This window comes from Eulemur rufifrons, chromosome 24 (assembly GCF_041146395.1).
Source record: "Eulemur rufifrons isolate Redbay chromosome 24, OSU_ERuf_1, whole genome shotgun sequence".
Taxonomy (NCBI): domain Eukaryota; kingdom Metazoa; phylum Chordata; class Mammalia; order Primates; family Lemuridae; genus Eulemur; species Eulemur rufifrons.
Genome location: NC_091006.1, coordinates 14,767,277 through 14,792,561, shown reverse-complemented (window position 1 = coordinate 14,792,561; position 25,285 = coordinate 14,767,277). Strand labels below are relative to the sequence as shown.

The following is a 25,285-nucleotide window of genomic DNA, read 5'->3' as shown; positions in this document are numbered from 1 at the left end:
TGGGTGTTTGCAGTTGGACACCCTCCCTCCTGCCTGCCACCCCCCTCCTCCCCAGCCTCAGCCTTAGCTGCTGGCCGGCCCTCCCCCTCCCGTCCCCTGCTGCCTCCCTGCAGCCTCTCTCTTCCTCCTGGCAAAGCATCCAGCCCCTGCCTGCTCCTTCTCTGTCCTGGGCCCTCAGCGCCTCGGGCAGGCGCTTCCCTCCCTCCCTCCCTCCGGGGCGCCTCCGCCTCCCTCTCCTGCTCTTCCCCTTTCACCCTGGCCCTGCCCTGGACTCTGCAAACATGAGGGTCTTGGCCTGCCTCCTTGGTGAGTGATCCCTTCTCCTTGGGGACTTGGGCCTAGGCCTCCACCTCCGACCCCTTAGCTCATGCAGTTTAGGGACTCAGACTTCCAGGACCCAGTTCCTGGTGGTCCAGGATAGCCTGACATCTGGCTGGCCCTGCCCGACCCCTTAGGGACCCAGCCTTCTGCACACCCAGCCCTCCCCCAGTAGAAGCCCAGACCTGGCCTCCCTACCCCATCTGCCCCTGTGGGGGTCCCGAGCCATCTGACTTTTAGCCAAGTCCCTGTGGGAGCACAAAGGCTCTGTCCTGACTTCAGGGGCCAGGCATCTGGAGCCCCACCCATCTCAGGGACCTGTGTCCTACCCAGACCCTCTGCCCAGAGCCCTGCTTCCCAGCTATGGGGTTTCTGGCTCAGAGGTGTCAGAATTCTGTGCGTGTGTGTCTTGGGGCATTCAAGATGAGGGGCCTGTGCTGGAGAAGGGACTCACCTTGGGCCTGCCCCTCACTCTGTCCCACCCTCCAACCTCCCTTCCAGCGGCACTGGTGGGGATCCAGGCTGTTGGTAAGTGTCCCAGACACTCCTCCTGTCTGGCCTCTCCCAGCCCCCAGCCGCCCCATTGTGCCCTATTCCTGCTGGGTCCCTGGCCGCCCCCCATCCCGCTATGGCTATGGCCTCTGCCACTGCTCCCCGCTAGAATCCCCCAGGCATCCAGCCCCCTCTCTGAGCACCCAGGAATCTGGGTCCAGGGTCCAGTGGCCAGGATGCTGGCCTCCTAATGGCACCCTGTGGGACAGCCCTCAGCTCCTACTGTCACCCTGGCCCTGGGGCCTCAGGGTCACAGTCTTTCCTCTGCCCCCTCCCCCAGAGCGACTGCGCCTGGCTGATGGCCCCCATGGGTGTGCCGGCCGCCTGGAGGTCTGGCACAGTGGGCGCTGGGGCACCGTGTGCGACGATGGATGGGACCTGCGTGATGCCGCTGTGGCCTGCCGGCAGCTGGGCTGCGGGGGGGCACTGGCTGCCCCCGGGGGCGCCTTCTTCGGGGAGGGCGCGGGGCCAGTATGGCTCAGCGAGCTGGCCTGCCGGGGCAGCGAGGGACAGCTGGGCCTCTGTCCCCACCGGGGCTGGAAGGCCCATATCTGCTCCCATGAAGAGGACGCAGGTGTCGTCTGTGCAGGTGAGGGGACCCCCACCCCTCCTTCAGTGGCAGCTCCTTTGGCAGCTGAAAGTCCTTAGCCCCAGTAAATCTGAGCATCCGGCGCTCCAGAGACACCCTGCCTCTGCTCCCATCCAAAGCCACGTGTGTCTCCCTCCCTCTGGGACCCCCAATTTACAACCACTCAGAGCCCCTGTATCCCAGCCCTGTGCCTCTCCCAGGGACCCAAATGACCTCTCTACTCCCTGAACCCTCCTCATAGCTTCTGTTCTCTCCTGTAGGTCAGCGCGTGGCTAACTCAAGGGACAATCCCACTTCCCCACTGGATGGGGATTTGTGGCCAGGGCTGTCTGGGGAGCTGAGCCCCAGCTCGGAGGAGCCCCCCATTACTCCTGGTGAGCCCAAAGGACTTGGCTGCCCACCCCCTGCCCAGGATTCTCCCTCCTGCTTCAGCCATGAGGAGAGGGCCATGTGGCAGTAAGACCCCCCTAGGGACAGATGTGTCCGCACTGTCTCCTTTACAACCTGCGTGTTCTCCACCACTTCAGACGCTTGGAGAGGGAAGCCTGGCCCCCCAGGTGGGAGGAAGGATGAACTCCTGACCTCTGGCTGTCTTCTCTCCCAGCCCCCCGCCCAGCGGGGAGCCCCCAGAACAGCCCCCGGAAGAAGAGCCCCCGGCCACCCAAGCAGCCCAAGTCCACCCGGGCTCCTTTGCTGACTACTGGAGCCCCCCGCCAAGGTGACTGTGGCCTCCCCCCAACCCCCAAGTCTGGGTGTTGTGAGACCCTAGGCCCAGCCAGACTGGGAACCCATGGGTCCCCTCTCCTTAACCCGGGGCCCTGGAAGGATCCCAGCATTCACCACGTCCCTCCCTGGGAATTCAGAAAGTCAGGCCTAGTCCCCTCTCTTCTTCCTGCCCCAGCCCTCAGGACAACCAGGTGTCCTGCCCCACTCAGGTCGTGACTCTCCTCCCTTAATGGACCACTGGCAGGTGGATCTCAGGCCCCTGTTCCCTCTGGGCCTCAGTTTCCCCAGGTGAAAACCGAGGAGGGGGTATTTGATTCCGCCTCTCACCAGCTGCACTGCCTCCCTCCTTCCCTGCCCCAGAGCGGCTGCGCCTGGTCTCAGGCCCTCATGGCTGCGCCGGCCGCCTGGAGGTCTGGCACGGTGGGCGCTGGGGCACCGTTTGCGACGATGGCTGGGACCTGCGCGACGCTGCCGTGGCCTGCCGGGAACTGGGCTGTGGAGGGGCGCTGGCCGCCCCGGGGGGTGCCAGATTTGGGCCAGGTTCAGGGCCGGTGTGGATGGACGACGTGGGGTGCGGAGGAGGAGAGCAGGCCCTCCGGGACTGTCCCCGGAGCCCCTGGGGCCGCAGCAACTGTGACCACAGTGAAGACGCCGGGCTGGTCTGCACTGGTACGTTGGGGGCTTCCCCGGACCCAGCACCCTCCTCTCTCTTTGGCTGTCACAACTGGGGGGTGCCACTGGCATCTGGCGGGTGCTGCATAGGACAGGCCCCCCATGACAAAGAATGATGCGTCCCCAAATGTCCACGGTGCTGAGGTTTGGAAACCCTGCTTTACGAGACCCGGGAAGCCACAGCTGAGAGTTGGGAGAAGAGGGGAGCCGGGCACGGGAGGTACACCCAGGGTCAGAGTCGGGGTCCCAGCCCCCGAGAGGCAGGCGAATAGGGGGATGCACCAGAGTTGGACGCTCAGCCAGTGACTTCCCATCTCAGAGCCTTTTCCTCATTTGCCAACTGAAGATGGAGTATCTGTTTCCAGCGTCGGCCTGGGGATGAAGCCTTCCTGTGCTTAACGTAGTCCCAGCCTGTCCGTCATAGCTTCCTGCGAGTGTAGCTCAGTCCCTGCTCATCCACCCAGCTGCCTGGTGCTCTGTCCTCCCTCTCTCCCCGTCCAGGCCCGGCCCCCAGGCTGCGCCTGGCCGATGGCCCCCACGGCTGTGCTGGCCGCCTGGAGGTCTGGCATGGTGGGCGCTGGGGGTCAGTGTGCGACGACGCCTGGGACCTGCGTGATGCTGCAGTGGCCTGCCGGGAGCTGGGCTGTGGGGGGGCGCTGGCCGCCCCTGGGGGCGCCTTCTTTGGGGAGGGGTCTGGACCCATCATCCTGGACGATCTTCGGTGTCGCGGAAACGAGACGGCCTTGCGATTCTGCCCAGCGCGGCCCTGGGGCCAGCATGACTGTCACCACCGCGAGGACGCTGGGGCTGTGTGTGACGGTGAGGGTGTGGGGCAGGGCAGGGAGGTGGGCATGGTGGCACTTGGAGTGGAGGGTCAAGAAGGGGGGTGTCGCTATGTGCCCTTCACTCCCTCTGGCCAAACTTCCTACTTTCCCCATCTTCTCCTGCTCTGTGAAACCCCATCCTACATCAGGGCTCTCCACTGGGGTGATTTTGCCCCCCAGGGGGACATTAAGTGACATCTGGAGACATTTTTGTTTGTCACAGCTGGGGGTAGGGGAGCTCCTGGTAACCTGTGGGTAGAGGCCAAGGAGGCTGCTCAACACCCTGCCACGCACAGGACGGCCCCAAGTGGAAAAGTGAGAGGTTGAGCCTCGGCCCTTGACCTGCCCTCCTGGGCTCTGCCTCCTCGCCCAGGGGGAGCCAATCTTCTCTGTATAAGGCCACCTCCCCTTTTCTCTGTCACCCCCAAGCTACCTCCACTGTCTGCTCTATCTACTCCCTCCCTCTCCGCCATTCCCACCCTCCCCTCCCCAGGTCAGGGATGTAGAATGCTCTGGAAGGCTTGGGCTGTCTGGAGAGGGGGTTCGGCAGGAAGGGACTCCCGCCTGCAGCTGGGAAGGCTGAGTCACAATGAGGTGGGAGGTGGGGGCAGCCCAGTGGCATGGGGTGGGTGGGTGGTCATACTTCTCCCCCCGCCAGGCATGCCCCTCGGATATGTCCCTCCCACGGCCCCTGCAGTGGACAGCAACACCTCAACGTCCAGGCAGGCAGTCTCCAGGCCTCTGTCCCCCACAGTGAGCCAGGCCCCGGGGACAGCAGGCATTTCACCTCCTCCAGCCTCTCCTACCGCCCCTCGGGAGCCTGGACCGGAGGCCGGTGAGTCCCTTGCTACCCCCCAAGAAAACAGGGTCCTTGCTTCTGTTTCCTCCCCCAAGCTCTGAGACTGTCTCATGGGGGCCCTCGCTCTGAAAGACACTGTGATTGGTTTAATGCTCTGTTGACCCTTCTGGAAGAAGAGGCCCCACCTTTTCATTATTTACTGGACCCTGAAATTCTGTAGCTGGTCCTGGATAGGAGAGATGAAAGGTGGGCTGAGAGTCTACTCTATTCCCGAGGCACACGGCGTGGCTGTGGGATCCTTCACAGGGCACTCTGGCCAGCTCCGAGTCACAGCCCTGCTCAAGCATTCCCTGTCCTTTTGGAGCCTCTGGTTCTTAGGCAAATGGGGATTGATAGTTCTGCCTGCTTCCCTCCCATGAGTACTGAAAGGACTGATCAGTGACGGCTGTCGTTTTAAGATATAGGTCTAATTATTATTCAGGTATGGTGAGGCCAACTGATGAGGAGAGATGCCACTGAAGAAAGACAGTTTGTTACTCACAGTTCCTGAGATGGGGGCAAATGCCACCCAGGGCCACACGGGGAAGCACCAGGGCGGGTCAGAAGGCAGAGGGAGTAAGGGGGAGTGTGCGCAGCAGCCCTTACTGTGGAGTCTGTGAGAGGGAGCAGGTGAGCAGGCTTAGGTTCGGCTAGTCTGAATCCTTCCAGCAGGCCATGGGCCATAAGGCTTATCCTTAGTTGTCTGGTACCTGGCTCTGGGGGCACGAGGGCAGGTGGATAGTGGCCCAGAGTGTAAGATCCCAATAGGGGAGGTGGTTGGGGTGTGCTGGACTGGTTGGTTTGCATATGAAAGGCACACTCAAGTCATTCACTATCTCTAGAAACTTAGCTCACCCTGGCAGTCTTTCAGCATCAGCCCCAAGATGTCAAAGCATCAGACATACAGATAATAAAAAGGCGTGGCTAATACAGCTATCTCCTCAAGGTTGGAGAAGGCTGAACATAAGTGGCAACTTGTCTTCACTATGATCACTATTTCTGGCAGCCTCTCCCCCTCTTTCTGAATAATAATCGTAGCTAACATTTATTGAGCACTTCCTGGCTCATGGTGACTGAGGCTGTTCCACCTTCTCTGCAGGTCTAAACCCAGGTAATGCTTGCAACCACTTATGTGTAGGTACTGACTAGTCTCCATGTCACAAACGAGGCAGCACAGCTCAAAAATGGAAAAGTCAGGATTCAACATCCCAACCAGAAACCCCATAGCCGTTAAACACGAACTCGCCATTCCTCCCCCATCGCCCAGACCTGGCAACCACCATTCTACTTTCTGTCTATTTGAATCTGACTGTTCTAGGTACCTCATATAGGTGGGATCATGTAGTATTTGTCTTTTTGTGACTGGCTTATTTTACTTAGCATAATGTCCTCAAGTTTCATCCATGTTGTAGCCAGTGTCAGAATTTCTTTCCTTTTTGAGGCTGAATAATATTCCATTGTATGTATAGCCCACATTTTGTTCATCCATCCTCTGGTGGACACTGGGTTGTTTCCACCTGTGGCTGCAGTAATACTGTTATGGACACTGGTGGACAGGTATCCATCTGAGTCCCCGCTTTCCTTTCTGTCGGTCATATACCTAGGCCACATGGTAACTCCGTGTCTAATTTTCTGAGGAATTGCCAAGCTGTTTTCACAACACCCACGTTCTCTATGCCAAATCTCACTGAACTAGAAGAAAGGGCTTCTGTCCGTCTTCTTCCTCCTGCCTACGCCCTTCCATTGAAGAAACGTCTCTCCCTAGAAGCGAAGGAGCATGCCGAGGCTGCTGTCCAGGGAATAGTCTCCAAGATGGTGCAGACTATCTTTCTCTGTCCTCCAAATTGCTCCTCATTAAAGCTTGAATTCCCTCTGCCCTCCTGCTCTGCCTGCCCCTGGAGTGAGCTTTGTTTTCAACCTCTCCTCATCTAGTCTGGGTCTTTGCTGATCTCAGAGTGAGCTTTCTGAACCATAACAGCTGAGCTTTTCATTTCAAGTGCTTCAGGGGTTCCCCGTCATGAATAAGATAAAGTCTTACTTTCTTGGCAGAGAATTCAAGGTCCTTCATGACTCCACATACCTGGGCTCCAGCAAAATCCAACAACTTGCTGTTCCCCCAAACACACCATGCTGTTCCTTGTCCTGGGCTGGCAGGTGCTGTACCATCTACCTGGTGCAGGACCTATGTTAATTTGCTAGGACTGTTGTAACAAGGTACCATAGACTTGATAGCATAAACAACAATGTGTTGTCTCGGTTCTGGGGTTTGGAAGTCCAAGATCAAAGTGTTGGCAGGGTTATTTCCTTCTGAGCGCTGTGAGGGGGAATCTGTTCTAGGCCCCTCACCTAGCTCCTGGAGGTTTGCTGGCAACCCTTGGCTTGTAAACGAATTGCCCTCATCTCTGTCTTCATATTAACGTGGAGTTCCCTCTGTTTGCAAATTTCCCCTTTTTATAAGAATTCCAGTCATATTGGATTAGGGCCCACACTAATGACCCCATGTTACCTCTGTAAAGACCCTATCTCCAAATAAGGTCACATCTGAGGTACTGGGAGTTAGGACAACAGCCTGATTAAACCAATAATTATAAGAGAAAATGAAAGTTTTTGAACAAATGCATGGAAAAAGGCTCTGGACCCAGAAAATTTTTTTCTTTTAATTGAGGTGAAATTCCTATAACATAAAATCAACCATTTTAAAGTGTACAACTCAGTGGTAGGTAGTACATTCAGAATATTGTACAACCACCTTTATCTAGTTCCAGACCATTTTCATCACCCCAGGAGAAAACCCGTGTCTATTAAGCAGTCACTCCCATTCTCCCTTCCCCTTAGCCCTGACAACCACTGATCTGCTTTTTGCCTTTACAGATTTACCTATTCTGGATATTTAATATTCCATTGTATAGGTAGACTACTTTTAGTTTTTAATTTTTTTGTGTGTGGTGAGAACACTTAACATGAGATCTACTCTCTTAACAAATTTTAAAGCGTACAGTACATTATTGTTGACTATAGGTACAATGTTATATAGCGGATCTCTAGAGCTTATTCATTTTGCTTGACTGAAACTTTATGTCCACTGATCAGTAACTCCCCATTTTCTCCTCCCCCCAGCCCCTGGCAACTACCATCCTACTCTTTGATTCTATGAATTTGACTATTTCAGATATCTCATATAGGTGGGATCATGCAGTATTTGTCTTTCTGTGTCTGGCTTATTTCACTTAGCATATGTCCTCAAGTTTCATCTATATTGTTGTATATTTCAGAGTTCCCTTCTTTTTTTAAGACTCAATAGTATTTCATTATATGTATAATACTACATTTTCTTTACCTATTCATCTGTCAGCGGACATTTAGGTTATTTCCACATCTTTTACAATTGCGAATAGTGCTGTAATGAACCTAGAACTGCTAATATCTCTTCAAGATCCTGATTTCAGGGCATGGTGGCATGTGCCTGTAGTCCCAACTATTTGGGAGGCTGAGGCAGGAGAATTGCTTGAGCCCAGGTGTTCGAGGCTGCAATGAGCTATGATTGTGCCACTGCACACTTCAGCCTGGATGGCAGAGACAGAGCAAGACCCTGTTTATAAAAAAAATCCTGATTTCAATTCCTTTGGATATATATCCAGAAGTGAGATTACTGGATCATATGGTAGTTCTATTTTTAATTTTTTGAGGAACTTCCATGCTGTTTTCCATAGCCACTGCACCATTTTGGATTCCCACCAACAGTGTACAAAATTTCCAATTTCTCCACATCCTCACCAACATTGGTTGCCTTTTGATTTTTGGTAATAGACATCCTGACAGGTGTGAGGTGATATTTCATTGTGCTTTTGATTTGCATGTCCCTGATGGTTAGTGACAAACATTTTTGGATATACATGTTGGCCATTTGCATATTATCTTTGGAGAAATGTCTATTCAAGTCCTTAGCTCATTTTTATTTTTAAAACTTTTAAATTGTATTTACTTATTTACTTTTTAGAGACAGGGTCTTGTTCTGTCACCCAGGCTGGAGTGCAGTGGTGTGATCACAGCTCACTGTAGCCTCCAACTTCTGGGCTCAAGTGATCCTCCTGCCTCAGCCTCCCAAGTAGCTGTGATTACAGGCACATGCCACCATGCCTGGCTAATTTTTCTATTGTTAGTAGAGACGGGGGGTCTCATTCTTGCTCAGGCTGGTCTTGAACTCCTGAGCTCAAGCAGTCCTCCTGCCTTGGCCTCCCAGAGTGCTAGGATTACAGGTGTGAGCCACCATGCCCAGCCTATGAATCATATATTAATTCTGCGCTTAGCTTTTTGAGGAACCACCAAACTGTGCCTGACTCTTTATCTCTTGTGCCTAATGCAGAAGATGGCACAGAAAAGGGCTCAGTAAATACTTGCTTTCTGGAAGGATGGATGAATGAGGGAAAGCCTAGATGGAGGAATGTATGAATGCATGGAAAGGAAGATGGAGGTAGGGAAAGGTGGATGAAGAGTCAGGAGGCTGGATGGCTTCCCTGATTTTCTAATTCTTTGGGTCTCTTCTATCCCAGGGTCCCCCCAGCTGCGCCTGGTGGCTGGGCCCAGCAGGTGCTCAGGCCGGCTGGAGGTGTGGCATGACGGGCGCTGGGGGACCGTGTGTGATGATAGCTGGGACATGCGGGACTCAGCTGTGGTCTGCCGGGAGCTGGGCTGTGGTGGACCTCGGCAGCCAGACCCTGCTGCTGGCCGCTTTGGCTGGGGTGCAGGCCCCATCTGGCTAGACGATGTGGGCTGTGTGGGGACCGAGGCTTCGCTGTCTGACTGCCCTGCTGCTGCCTGGGGGAAGCACAACTGTGCTCACAATGAGGATGTTGGCGTCACCTGCACTGGTAAGGAGGCCCTAGCCATCTGCTGACTCCAGGAGGGCTTTCTGGAGGAGGGAACAGTAACTAACATTGACACTAACATAGATTGAGTGCCTCCTAAGTCCCACGCACATGTGACCACATTTAAACCACATAGTAAGTCTAGGTTGGTGGATGTTATACCCATTTTACTGATGAAGAAGCTGAGGCACAGAAAAGTTAAGTAACTTACCCAAGGTCGCACAGCAACAAAGTGGCAGAGCTGGGATTATCATGCAGAGAAGCTTCTTCCTCCTCCTCCTCCTTCCAGGAATCAAGGAAATCTCCCACAAAGAAGGGAGCTTTATCCTCCCTAAGATGAAAGGAAGCAGATGGGCATTGGGAGAAGGAAATAAGCCAAACTGAGGGCGAGTTAACATAAACTCAGGCAATGCATTTGTTTGTTCATTCACTGACATTTATGGAGTCGTATTATTAAGTGCCAGACACTGTGCTAGGTGTTGGGACCTCACAATGGAATCAACATGGTCCTGGTCTTCAAAGAGCTCATAGCTCATTGAGAGAAAGAGATGCACAAACAAATCATTTCAAACCCGTGTGACATGTTATCATTTGGGAGGTCGCCAAGACCACACTCACGTTCAGTAATTTGCTAGAAGGACTCACAGAGATCAGAGAAGCTGTTCTACTCAGGGTTGTGGTCTATTATAGTGAAAGCCTACAGATTGAAATCAGCCAAGGGGAGAGGCCCATGGGGCAGGATTCAGGAGAGGCCAGGTGTGAACTTCCAATTGTCCTCTTCCAGCAAAGTTGTGCAGACAGCACTTAATTCTTCCTGCAATGATGTGTGACAACACACTTGAAGTATTGCCAACCAAAGAAGCTCCACCGAGCCTTAGTGTCCAGAGTTTTTGTAGGGGCTTGGTCACTTAGGTGTGGTTGACCACCTATGTGGCTGTCCATAAATCACATTGTTAGCATAGACTATCTGGCATGGCCTAAGTCCAGCAGGTAGACAAAAATCTTTTATCAGACAGGACATTCCAAAGGCTTAGAAGCCATTGCCCAGGAGCCAGGCGCAAAAGGCCACACTTTCTTTGGGCAAGGTTAATCCTCTACTGCACACAAGAGCTAAGCTTACAAAAGAAAAATGTTAGATGAATAGTGGTGACTCAAAGGATGGACTCGTCAATTCTGCTTGAAGCTGAGGCCCTTTCCCCTTTCCCCCTCTTCCTAAGAGCCATGGGGAACCACAGAAGGGATTTAAGGTGGGGAGTGGCTTGTCAGACCTGGGTACCAATCTAATGGTCAATGAGAATTGCCAAGGAAGTAGGGAGACCAGTTAGAATTAGAAGGTACAGGAAGTGAGGCCTTGATTTGAAGTAGAAGCTGAGGAAATGGAGAGGAGGGGTCAGGCGTGAGGGGGTGGAAGGGATCAGTCCCATCTAGACTGTAAGTGCCAAGAAGGCAGGGGGCAGTGTCAGGTTTGTCTTGCCACAGTATTCCCAGGGTCTAGCACAGAGTGTGGCACATAGGAGGTGCTCAGTAAATACTTGTGGCATGAATGAATGAATGATGAATGAATGGGAACTTGATGACGGACTAGATAGAAGAAGGAGAAGCCTGGCTAGATGGATGATCTTGTCATTATGGTGTCTCCATTTTCTTTCTTCCCCACCCACCTTCTAGGCCCCCCTGGCCTGGACTCTGTCTCAGACCCCTTCAGCTGGAGCTGGATCCCCGGACTGGGTAGAGAGCGGGATGCCTGGCTCTCAGGAGAGATGGTGACCAAGCCCTCCGCAAGTCTGACCTCTAGTGCTCCAGAGAAAACTACCACGAAAGCCCCAGGGAAAACGCCGAAGAGTACTAAGAAGTGGGTGACAAAAAATGCAAAGAGACCAACCACTCAACCCCCAGTAACACCAACCACTAAACACTCGAGGGGCCTGGGCACCCAAGGGCCCCCAGCACTGACCTCGAGGACCACTACAACCCTGACCACTGAGGCCTCCCGAAGACAGACCTCACACACGACTGCCACACTGACTTCTCAGGCCACCCGAGAACGAACTTCTAAGACCATGGCAATGCTGACCACTCAAGGCCCCCAAGAAATGACCTCTGAGGCCACCATCAAGAGAATCCCTCAGGCTTCCCTGGAGCCATCTGCCGAGATCCCAGCAGAAGGGTCTCCAGAGTCACCCAAAGAACCAGCCCCCTCCCCCACTGCTGGCATCACTGAGGACCCAGGTGAGTGGCCTTGCAGGGAAGCGGGGAGTGAAGGGGAGAGGCCGGCCCTCCCTCCTGACCTGAGGCCGTCCACACAGGCCTGTTCCGGGTTCGTCTGGCCGATGGGCCCAACCGATGTGCCGGCCGGCTAGAAGTGTGGCACGCTGGACGCTGGGGGACAGTGTGCGATGACAACTGGGACCTGCGGGATGCCACTGTGGCCTGCTGGGAACTGGGCTGTGGAAAGGTCCGGCCCCGGGTGGGCAAAACCCACTATGGCCCCGGGACTGGGCCCATCTGGTTGGATGACATGGGCTGTAAGGGAAGCGAGGCCTCGCTGAGCGACTGCCCCTCAGGGCCGTGGGGGAAGCACAACTGTGACCACGAGGAAGACGTGGGGCTCACCTGCACTGGTACCAGGGGAAGGGGGTGGGGGGTGGGGAAGAACAGCCAAAGGGAGTCGGGGGGCAGGCAGGTGACTGCATCATGGTGGGGTCTATAGAACTAGGCATGAGGGGGTCAGGGCAGCAGGATCCCAGAATTGCTCCAGAAGATTCCAGGACCTCTGAGACAGAGGACAGGGTCAACCGTTTCCCCAATTTCTCCCAAGGATACACAGACGAAGATGATTATCCCCCCTGGACCTGGGATCCTACCTCGGGAGAGGACCTGGCCAAGGGGACCACGGTGGCAGGGGTACCTGGACACCCTCTCTCTCGGGGCACCACCAGGCGCCCAGGACTCTCCTCCCTGGCAACACGGCATGTGCCAGTCACAGGTGAGGGGCATGACTGAGGTGGCCATCAGGGCCTCTATAAACCTTCATTAGCCTCATTGCAGGGTTTCCAGAAAGACTAGACCCTTCTACATGAGCTGGCCGAGGTCTCAGGGACCCTGGACAGGTTTCCTTGGCTCCAGAGACCCTAAAAGCCTTCCCTCCTTGGGCTCGATGGTGACACTCTCCTCCAGAGCCTAGAAGAGGAGGTCACGTAAGAGGTCAGGCCAGGCTCAGCAATCTTCATGTAAATTGCCTAATAAAAGGGCCTGGGTCCTTCCATCCAGAGCCCTCAGCCAAGGGCCCCTACGTCATCATCCCCATCCCAGCTCCCCCAAAGCAAGTGAGACCTTACCTGTTGTCGCAGCTCCTGCTCTGGTCTGTGTCTGGTATGGCTCAGACAGGGACCCCTGGAGCCCGGGTTGCTCGGCCTACCTGTCTGTCTCCTGCCCTGGGCCTGACACTGGCCAGCCGGGTCAGCCTCCAGCGCCACAACTCTATCCCGCTCTGCTTGGGGCCTCTGTCTCGGTGTCCCGTCTCCTTCCACCTCTGCCACCACACCCAGGGCCCTGACCTGCCAGGCCCCCATGTTGCTGCCCTGCCTGGCACTTCTGCACCCCCTCTCTGCCTCTGTCTTCCTCGGTCCCTGTGCCTCAGGGCCTCTCTTGATCCACTCTGCTCCTCTTTCGCACACTCTGTTGCTTTTTCTTTTTCTTCTTTCATTATCAGTTTCTCCCCTTCATTGTGTCTATTTCTCACTCCTTCATCCATGGTCATTTCCCTTGTTCTTTCACCATGTTTTACATTTTTTCTTTCACTGTCAGTTTCACATTCCCATCATTTCTTTTTCCCTCAGTCTCTTTTTCTTTCACTTTCTCACCCTCACCACATCTGTTCCTCACTCCATTTTTCATGGTCATTTTTCTCTTTGTCTTTTCTCCAGCGTCTTTCTGTTTTTTTTTCTTTCCTAATCAATTTCACACTCTCATCATCTATTTCTCACTCCTGTTTTTCATGATCAGTTTCTCTATCTTTTCCCCTCTGTGTCTTTCTCTTGTCTTTCACGTTCAGTTTCTCACCCTCGTCATCACTTCCACACTGGTCACCTCCATTTCTCACTGTATCTCCCTCGCTCCGGCTCGTGTCTCCGTTATCTTCTTCCTTTCTGTCCCTGACCATTGTTCCTCTGCCTCCTGTCTCTCCCACTGCTCTCTTCTCTCGTTCCCACCCTCTGTCGATTTTCTTTCACGGTCTGCATCATTCCCTCGTTTCTGTCTCTCTCCAGCTCCTCTGCGGGTCTCACTCTCCCCGCCTGTTTCTCTCACGGGCGGTTTCCCTCCCTCCCGTGAGCGTCACCATTTCTGCTCTCCCTCTCTGCCCGTCACTCTAGCAGTTTCTCTGTCCTCTCCCTCCATTTCACTCTCTCGTCGTGCTTGCCGTCTCGGGCTGTACCGGTTTTTGCCTCTATCGGCTTGCTCCCCTCTGCCTGTGCCTTCCTGAGAAGCCTACACCTTTTCATCCCCTCAGGTGGCTCTCGCCGCTCGCGCCCTTTCCCGCCTTTTTCTTGCGCTCAGCACGCATGCGCCTGCAGGGCGGGGCCGGGGGCGGAGCGGTGGGAGTGGCAGGCATTCATCTGCCTTGCACCTCGTGACGTCACGGGCGCGCTGCGCCTCCTGATTGGCCAGCTGACTCATCTCCCGCGGTAATAGCCGGGGGTGCCACTGAGTCTCCAGAGCCGGCCTTGCCCCGGGAGGAAAGGGAGGGCAGGAGCAGGCCCCGAGGGCGCCGTGACTTGGGGTGGGTGGACTCTAGTTGTGAGTTAGTGCGTCTCATCCCTAGTTTACAGAACGGGAAACTGGAGCTCCGAGAGGCGATGCTCCCTGATCATACGTGGCCGGGGTTCCAGAGCCTTTGTGCCTTGCAGCCCCGCGCTACCGCCCTATCCCACAGCGCCCCCTCGCGGCGGAGACGGGCAAGGACTGGGCTCGGCAGCCAGGAGACAGCCGGGTCCCGCCTGGGGGACCCCTCCCAGTGGGAGAGAAAGCAGTAAATGAGAACAGATAAATGCAGAATTACAAACTGTGCAGGGGAAATCTGAAGACAGTCGTATGTACAAACTTAACAATAGGAAGACTCGCGGGGAGGCGTGCGGGTGGTGGGAGAGAATGAGAGAAACAACAGGCATGAATTCGTATCTTCAGCAGCAATGTAACCTTGAAAAATGACTTCGCCTCTGAATCCCCGCTTCTTCCCCTGTGGGGGGTGGGGGGAAAAGGGACTCCAGGGCTGTTGGAAAAACTCAAGGAGCGCTCGCTTACTCTGTGCTAGGCATGCATGATTCCAGCAACTGGGTGCCATAGGTCCTATTGCTACACCCATGTTTCAGATGGGCAAAAAATCTGAGGCTCAGGCAAGTTAAACTCAGGAGCCACGACTGGAGTCTCTTTTAAACGATTTCACACACATTTTGCTTCTTGGGTTGGGAACAATATATGCTGAAATATTTAGAAGCACGAATTCTGGAGTCCGACACCCTTACCAGGTTCCAACTGTGGCCACGCGGGGATTAGAACTAGCTGGCTAACCTCAGGTCCCAATCCAACGAGCACAATGTGTGTGAAATTGTTTAAAACCACAAAATATTGGTTTCTCGAGTTATTTGCTGAAGACAACAGCTGCAGGCTTCCAGGGAATGAGTGATTATTTATAGCAATCAAGGAAAACTTCACAGGGGTGATAGAATTATTTCACCAGCAGACACAAGGAGGAAGAGGATTCTCAGAGGAGAAAGGGAAGGAAGAAATTTGCATTGCCAGAAATCTGCAATGGATGGTGTCAATCTCTGCTAGACTTTAAGCCCTGTGAATGATCTGTATCAGTTTCTGTTACTGCCATAATACATCTTCACAAATTTAATGGCTGAAAACAACACAAACTTATTGTCTTGCAGTTTTATAGGTCAGAAGTCAGACATGGGTCTCACTGGGCTAAGATCAAGGTGTCAGCAGGGCTATTCCCTTCTGAAGGCTCTAAGGGAGGATCCATTTCCTTGGTTTTTCCAGCTTGGAGAGGCCACCTTCATTCCTTGGCTTGGAGCCCCTTCATTCATCTGCAAAGCCAGCAACATTGCATCTCTATGACCCTCCTCTCTCTAAATTTAATTTTTTTCTCTCACTGCAGCTGTGGAAAGTTCTCTGATTTTTAAGGACATATGTGATTAGATTGGGCCCACTTGGCTAATCCAGGATAATTTCCCCATTTCAAGGTCTGGACTCCTGGTCACATCTGCAAAGTCCCTTTTGCCAAGTAAAGTAACATCCGTTCTGTGGATTAGGGCACACACATCTTTGCGAAAGGCATTATTCTGTCTACCACAGATCTGTCTTGTATGCCCAGTGTCTAGGACAGTGCTTGAAACTCAGTAGAGACTTTTTACATTTTTGTTGGATGAATGAATGTGTAAACGAATGAAAGAGAGACCATAGTGTAAGTCTAGAGAGAGTGTACAGGAGATGGAACAGAGGCTTATGGAGTTTGGAGTTTTACTTTCCACTTTATTGAAGCAACATTTCTTGAGGCTTCCTACATGATAGAATTTGGAGACACAGACATCAATTCATGTGTCCAATGCGTGCTGTGTGGCAGACGTGTGCAGTAGCCACTGGGGACATAGCACTAAAGAACAAAGCAAAGGAAGGGGAACAGGAGGCTGAGGGTTGCAATTTAAAACAGGATGATTAAGAATCATCTTACCAAGAAGGTGCCATTTAAGTGAAAACTTCAAGGGGAAAGCCATGCAAATAATCCGCTTGAAGAGTGTTCCCTGCAGCGAGAACAGCATGTGCAAAGGCCCTGGGGTGGGAGGAAGCATGCTCAGCTGGTTGAAGAAATAGCAACAAGGTTGGTGGCTGCAGTGGAGTAGCAGGTGTGATGATGGCAGGCAATGAGATGGGAAATGAACTGTTGGGGCAAGAGTGAATGCAGGGAGACTGGGTGGTCCAGTGGGGAGGTGACAGTGGCCTCAGTCAGGGTGGCAGTGGAGACTGAGAGAGATGTGGACATATTCAAGCCATATTCTGGGGGTTGAGCTGATGGGGTTGGGTGATGGGTTGGGGGCAATGAGGAGAGAGAGGCAGGGGGCAGGGACCCACCTTTCACTGGGTCAGGGAACACTGGGGTGTGTGCACAGGAACCAGAGTGGGAATATCGGAAGATGTTAGCAGTGCAATCTTGGAGCTCCGAGGAGTGCCTGGGCTGGGGGCATAACTTAGCAAGATGGAATCCAAAACTGTGGGGATGGATGTGGCCGTGCAGACAGACAGATAGCCGTGTCTAATGCAGTTCCCACCACACCCAGATGGGAAGCTGGGAGACACATGCATCTGGGGTATCGCCGGAGGTTACCACTGTATGAGGTGGTGCAGAAAAGAGAGGATCCCAGCTTAAATGGGAAGTTACATTTAGAGGTTAGATGATGGTGAGGATAAGAATAATAATAGCTAATATTTAGTGAATGTTCTTCATGTCCCAGGCACCATTGCAAGTGCAGCTTGTGGTTTAACTCCCTCCCTCCCCAGACAACCTTGTGAGATGAGTAGTGTCCTTAGCCCCATCTTACAGATAAGGACATTGAGGTCAGGGTAGCAAAAGGCAGGGCTTGGATTCATACTCCAGATTCACACCCTTAAAAGCTGCAGCGGCAAAGAGTGGGAAGGACAGAATTAGCTACGAAGAATCCAGGGAACATAGAGCAGGGATTGACCTCATGCAGAAGGGGACAGGGGAGACCTCCTCAGCATGTGGCCTTTGAACCAAATCCTAAAGGATGAATAAAAGCTTACCAGGGAAGAATGGGTTGAGACTTGGGGGGATCGATACCCAGAGGGAAAGAGGCCCCCATTTAGGACCAGGTAGACCTGCTGGGGTCTGGAGCTTGATGCTGCCCCTTAGCTGTGTTACCTCAGGGAAGTTCCTTGCCCTCTCTGGTCTTCACTTTGGTTATTGCAGCAAATCAGCAGCTTCCTCAGCCACCCTCTCCTAATAAAACCAAGGAAAATTACAATATCTGACAGCACCAAGGACATAGATAAATGTGGGAGTGAGAATCTGCATCCACTTAGGAGGGCAGTTTGTCAATATCTAGGGAGACACACCTGCCTCCCACACAGCCACCCCAGAATTAGGTGTGGAGAAATCCTCACTCATAAGCCTGAGGGCACAAGCACAAGGAGTTCACTGGAGCTGTACTTGTAACAGCAAAACGTTGGCAATCACCATCAGCAGGAGTGTAAGTAAATCCCTGGTTGTGTATTCACACATGGAATATTATACAGAGGTTTAAAAGGATGGACCAGAGTTATATGTATTTTAATGCAAAGAATAGCTTATCATGTGCCTGGCCCTGTGACCCCAAAAAGTGGGTGCCATAATGATTCCCATTTTGCAGATGAGGAAACTGAGTCATGGAGAAGTTAAGTTAGTTGCTCACCCAGCTAGGAAGGGACAGAGCCAGGTGTACAGCCTCAGAAACATGAGGGTGGATGGGAAAAGCAGCTTCAAAAGGATGTATACGGCACTTAGGTCTCCGTGCACAGTGTTAAACTAGCCTTACAAAGCAAAAGCAGGTAGAAACATGGTGTTCAGGAATCATGCATTTGTAGTTAAGGTGTAAATACATGTGTGGGAATGCTAAGACAAATTTTGGACAGTACGTTTCGAGCACACACAGGAATATATCTGTAATTGGTGGGCTGACATTTTAACAGGAAGACAGCTTCAATTTGTGTTTATTTTTTTAGAGACAGGGTCTCACTTTGTCACCCAGACTGGACTGCAGTGGCACAATCATAGTTCACTGGAGCATCAGACTCCTGGGCTCAAACGATCCTCCTGCCTCAGCCTCCCAAGTAGTAGCTGGGACTACAGGCATGCACCACCGCACCTGGTTATCTTTTTTAATTTTTATTTATTTATTTTTTTGGTAGAGACAGTGTCTTGCTATGTTGTCCAGGCTGATCTCAAACTCCTGGCCTCAAGAAATCCTCCCACCTCAGCCTCCCAAAGTGCTGACATTACAAGCTTGAGCCACTGTGCCTGCCCCAAATTTGTGTTCTTAGTAGAGTCTGCCTAAAACCTAGCATCTTGGAAAGAAATCTTTAGTGATGCACCACTGATAGGTTTTTCCTCTAAGCTTTTCTCATTTTTTGTGTTTTTAAAAAAATTAATAGTACTGCCAACGGTGTTTTAAATTTCTGAATATGGCTATCCATTAGGATTTTATGGCTACCCTCTTAAGGTATTTAATAGAAATGGGAAATATATTTCATTAAGAAAGGTTGATAGTATGAAGGCATGACTCAGGTGTCCGCAATGCCTGGCATCAGGGTGAAAATCAATTCTTGTTCTATGAGTATGTGATACCTTAGCAGGTGACAGAGCAAAGGACTTCTGTAATTGGGACAGCTAGCCACAGAGCTCAAGGTGACCTCGAAGAAGTTGCCTGAGGTCTTGGACACTGTCCTTCTTCTGCCTGGCTTTGTGTGCAGAATGAGAAAACATCCTAGGAGCTCACTTGGAAAGGAAATGGCGGGGCAGGGAATTCCATGCAGGGCAACAGCATGGGCGGAGGCTCAGAAGTATGAAAGGCTACGTGTGGTGAATACGCCAGGTTAGGGGTCTGACGTGGGCAGAGCACTGTGTGGATGAGACAGTGGAGGATGGAGGATGCCGGGGAGGTGGCCAGGGCAGTGCGTGAAGGAGGACCAGGCGTGTGGACTTTACACACGGGGACTCATGGGAAGGTTTAGGGGCTGGGAGGGGCAGGGCCAGGTCTTTGGGTTATAAAGAGGCCTCTAAGATCAGTGTAGGGAGACAGGGTCACAGCAGAAGTTGGTTTGATGATTCAGGTGAGTAAGAATGACCATGGTAATGGGTCTGGAGTGTTTTGTTGGGGTGATGAAAATGTTCTTCATTTTAATTGTGGCAATGGTCACACAACCTTGTGAATATACTAAAAACCATTGAATCACACACTAAGTTGCTGGATTGTATGTTATGTGAATTATATCTCAAGAAAGCTGTTGTTAAAATAAGCTTTTTGATCAACCAAGCTAGAAGACTGGATTATTTTTCTAGTCTCCCTAAATAAAATGGTGTATATATGTTATACATTATAAATTTATGTTATATAAAATTGTTATATAGAGATTATCCAAGGGTATTTGGCCAAAAATCATAGGAAAAATAGTATTATAGAAATGTTCCCAGCAGCTAATTAATAAAGATATTATGTGGGTTTTCCCCGCCTAGGACTGGGGCCTCAGGGAACTGAAATAATAAATGCCCTTATTTTATGAGCTAGTTTAGTCATAGTTTCTGTTATTGGTAGCCAAGAGCATCTCAACTGAATCACGACAGGGGCCGCGAGATCAGGAAGGAGGCTGAAGTGACAGTCCAGTTGGACAGGACGGCGTTTGAACTGGGGCTGGGGCCCAGGAGAGCAGGAAGGGGCATCACTCTCAAAGGACAGTGGAAGACTCAACCCTCTTCCCCGTATCTCTCAAGGTGACAAGGATGGTTACGAGCCTCCCTGGACGTGGGACACACCTGTGAGAAGGGGCCTGGCTAAGGGTACCCCCACCACAGGCAAACCTGCGCCCACTCGTGCCACTGGCACCACCAGGAGTCCAGGAAGTCCTCCTCCAGCTCCAAGGGTCCATGAGGACACAGGTGAGGCATGTGGCTGGGCGAGGGGACCGGGGGAGTGTGTATGGTAGGGTAGAGAGATGGACTTCAAACTCCAAATGGTGACCCAACCCTTACCCCAGAAAAACCCAACAGAGATACATCCTAAAACAAAGTTATTATCTAGACTGATGGTCCCCAACTAGGGGTGATTTTGCTCCCAAGCAGCATTTGGCAATGTCTGAAGACGTGTTGGGTTGTCCTGACTGGAAGCAGAGAGGCTACCCATTGGCACCTAATGGGCAGAGGCCAGGATGGCATTAAACACTGTATAATGCACAGGCTATGCCCCCGCAACAAAGAACCATCCAGCCCCAAATGCCAAAGGTTGAGGTAGAGAAACCCTAATCTATACTCTGGAAGTCACTCTGACAAATAAGAAAATGATGGGAAACCCTAAATGAGAATGAAGAAAAGATACAAACAGGTGATTCACAGAAAGGGAAGCCCAAATGGCTAATTTTAAGTAGCAATTCTCACATTCATCAGAAATCAGAAAATGCAAATTAAAACAATGACAAACATGGAAAAGGATTAGAAAGGTGGATAATACCAAGTGTGCATGAGGATGTGGGGAGACAGGCATCCCCACTGGGTATAGCTGTTTGATAAAAACAATCTAGCAGTATTTAGTAAAGTATGATTATAAATTATGACCCACAAAATCTGCTCCTAGATATATATTCCAAAGAAATTCTTACACAGGCTTATAAGAGGACATATATGAGGATGTTCTTTGGAACTCTGGGATGTCAGGGAGTGGGAGGCAAGTTGAATGGCCAACGTTAGAGGAATGGATAAAAGAAATGCAATAGGCACACACAATGGAATTCTATGCAACAGCTGAAACAATGACTAGATGTATACACAGCAACATAACATTGAGTGGAAATGTCAGAAACAGAATGAGACTTCCAGCCCAATGTTATTTGCAAAAATTAAAAGCACACACACAAAAGTAAGTGCATACACTTATAAAGCACATTATATTTTATAAGGAGACATGCATGTTTAAGGCCATATGTCAAACATACGGAGTTACTTATAGGAGAGGGTGATGAGGACAGAGATTGAGGATAAAGAGTATTCAAGTTAAAATGAAATAAAACAAGAGGAGACATTGCAGAGAGAAGCTGTTGATGACAATGTGCCAGGGAGTATGATTACTGTAGGTCTCTACACCTTGGGTCTGAAAAATTAAAAACCATCACCACTGTAGGTATCTGAGCTCCTACAATATCCAATTAAGTTGAGATTCTTGAAATAATAACTCAAAACATTTATCAAGCAACATCCCCATGTCAGGCATTATTCTAAGCACTTTATTTATATTAGTCCTTTAATCCTCATATCTACCTGAGCCCCATCATGCAGGTCTATAATTATGCCCATTTCACAGATGTGAGAAATTGAGGCACATACATCAATGACGCTGACAACATCAATAATCATGAGAGTGCTTATTACATGCTAGACATTGTGCTAAGTGCTTTGCACAGCTGTGACCTCCTTGAATCCTGTGACAGCTCTACAAGAGAGATACACTGATCATCATGGTTTATAGGTGGGGATGAAACTGTGATTCCAGCAATTAAGTAACTTGCCCATGGTCACCCAGCTAAGAAGAGCTGGGGCTTACACCCCAACAGCCTGCCTTGAGGCCAAGCCTTTTACTTAATGCTTCTCCAACCCTACAAAGGACAGGAGAAAGGGATGCACTGCAAAGACCCTACAGGAACAAGTGGAAATCTCTAGAGCTGTGCCCTTCAGTCCCATATGGTAGCTATTAACACAGGTGATTATTTAAATTTAAATGAATCAACACATTGGAAAACGAAGCATTCAGTTCCTGATTCACAGTAGCCACATGTGGCCAGTGGCTACCGTGTTAGACTGTGCAGATCATGGAACATTTCCATCACGTGGTATTTAATCACCTAAACTCTGGATGCAAACAACTTGGGTTCAGATCTCGTCCCTGCAACTTGCAAACTGTGTCTGCAGCACCTGGGGCAAGTTACCTACCCTCTTGGCCTAATTTCTGTCACCTGTAAAAAGGGATACAATTTGCACTCACCTGGAAGCCAGGCCAGGAAGAGGGTGAGGCTCCTCACTCCAGTCAGACCTCAAATTTAAGGGGGTGCCAAAAACGCAGTAATCAAGAGAAATGCTATCATAATAAAATATTTTTATTTTTTTTAAAGCCAGTCAAATTTAACAGTGGGGGCAGGAGTTGTATAGCAACATTAGTGACAGTAATGTTAATCATAATACAATATTTTTAAAAATCAAAATTAATGCAGAAAAATCCACTGATGAACTAAATATCAAAATTTCAACTGAAGACAGGATCCTACTCACCTCACTGGACTCATCCTAGTTCCAGCCCTGTCGGATCCTGTCTTTGGTAAAATGATAACTTTTTGTTCATCGTGGATATTTTGCATTAATTTTGATTGTTTAAAAACATTGCATAAAAATATTTGTCTTGATTACTAAGATTGCCCTCCGGCACCCTCTCGCATCTCCCTGCCTCCGCCTTGCCCCCACATCCCGGCGCCGCCGTCCCTGTCCTCTCCCGCATCCCGGTACCCCGCCGCACCCTGCTCCCCGCGTCCTCTGAGGCTCAGGCCGCCAGGTGGCGCCCGGAAACATCAGAGGAGGCGGGGCGGAGGGGCACTAGGGCCAGGTGAAGTTGGCTGGTGATCCGTGACGTCACGAGGCCCTGCGCCTTCCCATTGGTCGGCTCCCCGGGGGCGGGGCGGGGGTGGGGCAGACTGACCTCAGCCTGTCTGTCTCTTTCTCCTCTTCCAGGTTTCCCGAGGAAACCGTGGCCCGATCGCCGGCTGCTGAGACCCACTGCGGCCAGGACAGCGCCCCCCACCCCGTCCCCAGCTTCCTCCGCCTCGGTGGAGCCTCCAGGCCCACTGCTGACCTCTGGGCCACAGTTCATCCCCGACTCAGCTTCAACGACCTCTGGCCCTCCTGACACTTCGCCACCCACCCCAGACCCGGGGAACCCTGACTTCGTCTTCACAACCCCTGACCGTCCTTTGTCCATCCCTGACTCCAGTGTGATTCCAACGCTGACTCCAAAGCTTTCACCTCCCCTATCACCCACACTGCCCAAAGGTCTGACCTCTGACTCCTCTGCACAGTCAGAGGTGACCAGCCTTCCCCCGACCTCAGAGCTGACCCCAGAATCTGACACAACCCCAGTCTTGGACACAACCCCACACCCAAATACAGTCCCAAGATCTTCTGGCTCCCCAGACCCCTCCACAAGCCCTTGCCACACTACCACCCTGCACCCCACCATAACCCCTCACCCTGCCACAACCCCTCATCCTGCCACTACTCCTCAACCCACCACAGCCCCTCACCCTATGACGACCCCTCAACCCACCACGACTCCTCACCCCTCCACAACCCCTCACCCCATGACGACCCTTCAACCCACCACGACCCCTCACCCCACCACTACCCCTCAACCCCCCATGACCCCTCAACCCACCACGACCCCTCACCCCTCCACAACCCCTCACCCCATGACAACCCTTCAACCCACCACGACTCCTCAACCCACTACTACCCCTCAACCCACCACGACTCCTCACCCCTCCACAACCCCTCACCCCATGACGACCCTTCAACCCACCACGACCCCTCACCCCACCACTACCCCTCGTCCCTCCACAACTCCTCGCCCCATGACGACCCCTCAACCCACCACGACCCCTCAACCCACCACCACCATTTACCCCACCGTGACTCCTGACTCTACCACAACTCTTCAACCTACCACGACCCCTCAACCCACCACAGCCACTCACCTCATCACAGCTCCTGACCTCACCTCAACGCCTATCATCACTGCTAAGTCCCTTCCAACCTCCTTGGGGACAGAACTTTCCTCACTCACTCTAGCACCAACAGCCAAGCCCAGCCCGCACCCCCAGGTGACCTTCATGGCATCTGCCCCTCACACCTCCACATCTCAGATGCCAACCCTAGAGCCCTCTCCAACCTTGGAGTCCAGCGCCTCCAGGTCCTCCAGAGCTCCAAGCACAGACCCGCTGTCCCCTGAGGATTTCAAACCATCTAGAGGCCAGAGCCCCAAACTAACTCCTCCACCTACCCAGACCCCACACTCAGCCTCTGACCCCACTGTTATCCCTGACCTCCACCTCTCCTCCATGGCCCACCCCTTGGATCAACCTCCCCCTGACCAAGGGCCACCCCCTAGTCAGAGCCCAGGCCCCCTTGGCCCATGTGTGGCTCCAACTCCACCTATAAGGGTCATGGCTTGTGAGCCACCTGCCCTGGTGGAGCTGGTGGCTGCTGTGAGGGATGTGGGTGGTCAGCTGCAGAGGCTGACCCAGGTCCTGGAGCAGGACCGGCAGGAGCGCCAAGCCCTGGGGCTGGGGCTGACCCAGCTGGTAGAAGCTGCCCAGGGTCTAGGGCAGCTGGGCGAGGCTATAAAGAGACTGGCAGAGGTGGCCTGGCCCCCCAGCACACTTGTGCCAACCACCACCACCCCAGAGGAGGAGGAGAGGCCTCTGAGAGGAGATGTGTGATCCGCTTCAGGATTTGGGGGGCTTAAGACACTCTCAAACCAAACAAATTATTAATTAAAACAAGGTGTAAATGGTGTTTCTGGGGGTCCAGTGGAACCCCGGAGAGATAAGACCACAAGATTGATCTTGATTTCTGAATACCACAGGTGCCATGCAAGGTGGTGGTGATGATAGTGGTGAGTATGGTGATGATCATGATGGTGATGATGGTGATGATGATAATGGTGACGATCATGATGGTGATGGTGATTATGACAGTGAACATGATGATTATGATGGTCATGATCATGAGGTAATGGTCATGGTGATGAGACAATGATGGTAATGATGGTGGTGGTGGTGATGATGGTGATCATGGTGGTGATGGTGGTGGTGGTGATGAGGATAGTGATTGTGGTGATCATGATGCTGATAATGGTGATCGTGGTGATGGTGATGAGGATGGTGATTGTGGTGATCATGATGCTGATGATGGTGATCATGGTGGTGATGATGGTGGTGGCGATAAGGATGGTGATTGTGGTGATCATGATGCTGATGATGGTGATCATGGTGGTGATGATGGTGGTGGCGATAAGGATGGTGATTGTGGTGATCA

The 25,285-nt window shown here is 52.0% G+C and overlaps 1 protein-coding gene across 2 annotated transcripts; it reads left to right on the top strand.

Moving 5' to 3' along the window:
- The first annotated feature begins 281 nt into the window (after positions 1 to 281).
- On the top strand, positions 282 to 24,717 carry SSC5D (scavenger receptor cysteine rich family member with 5 domains). 2 transcript variants are annotated; one of them, XM_069457052.1, is made up of 14 exons: positions 282 to 306; positions 820 to 846; positions 1,151 to 1,459; positions 1,720 to 1,833; positions 2,064 to 2,177; positions 2,546 to 2,854; positions 3,359 to 3,676; positions 4,340 to 4,516; positions 9,070 to 9,387; positions 11,053 to 11,613; positions 11,691 to 12,005; positions 12,203 to 12,370; positions 19,931 to 20,095; positions 22,925 to 24,717. In XM_069457052.1, exons 1-14 carry the CDS (start codon positions 282 to 284, stop codon positions 24,685 to 24,687), a joined length of 4,683 nt encoding a protein of 1,560 aa, XP_069313153.1. In that variant the 3' UTR covers positions 24,688 to 24,717. The 2 variants fall into 2 exon arrangements, with proteins under 2 accessions (XP_069313153.1, XP_069313154.1); XM_069457053.1 differs by lacking the exons at positions 19,931 to 20,095; positions 22,925 to 24,717 and adding an exon at positions 14,207 to 14,251 and having other exon boundaries at positions 12,203 to 12,363.
- Positions 24,718 to 25,285: the final 568 nt, after the last annotated feature.

What these genes read in the sequence shown, in the direction of transcription:
- SSC5D (XM_069457052.1), top strand. Translation starts at nt 282, where the DNA reads ATGAGGGTCTTGGCCTGCCTCCTTG. An exon ending in GGAGCCCCCCATTACTCCTG is followed by an intron (nt 1,834 to 2,063) that starts GTGAGCCCAAAG and finishes CTTCTCTCCCAG; the next exon opens with CCCCCCGCCCAGCGGGGAGC. An exon ending in TGTTGGCGTCACCTGCACTG is followed by an intron (nt 9,388 to 11,052) that starts GTAAGGAGGCCC and finishes CCCACCTTCTAG; the next exon opens with GCCCCCCTGGCCTGGACTCT.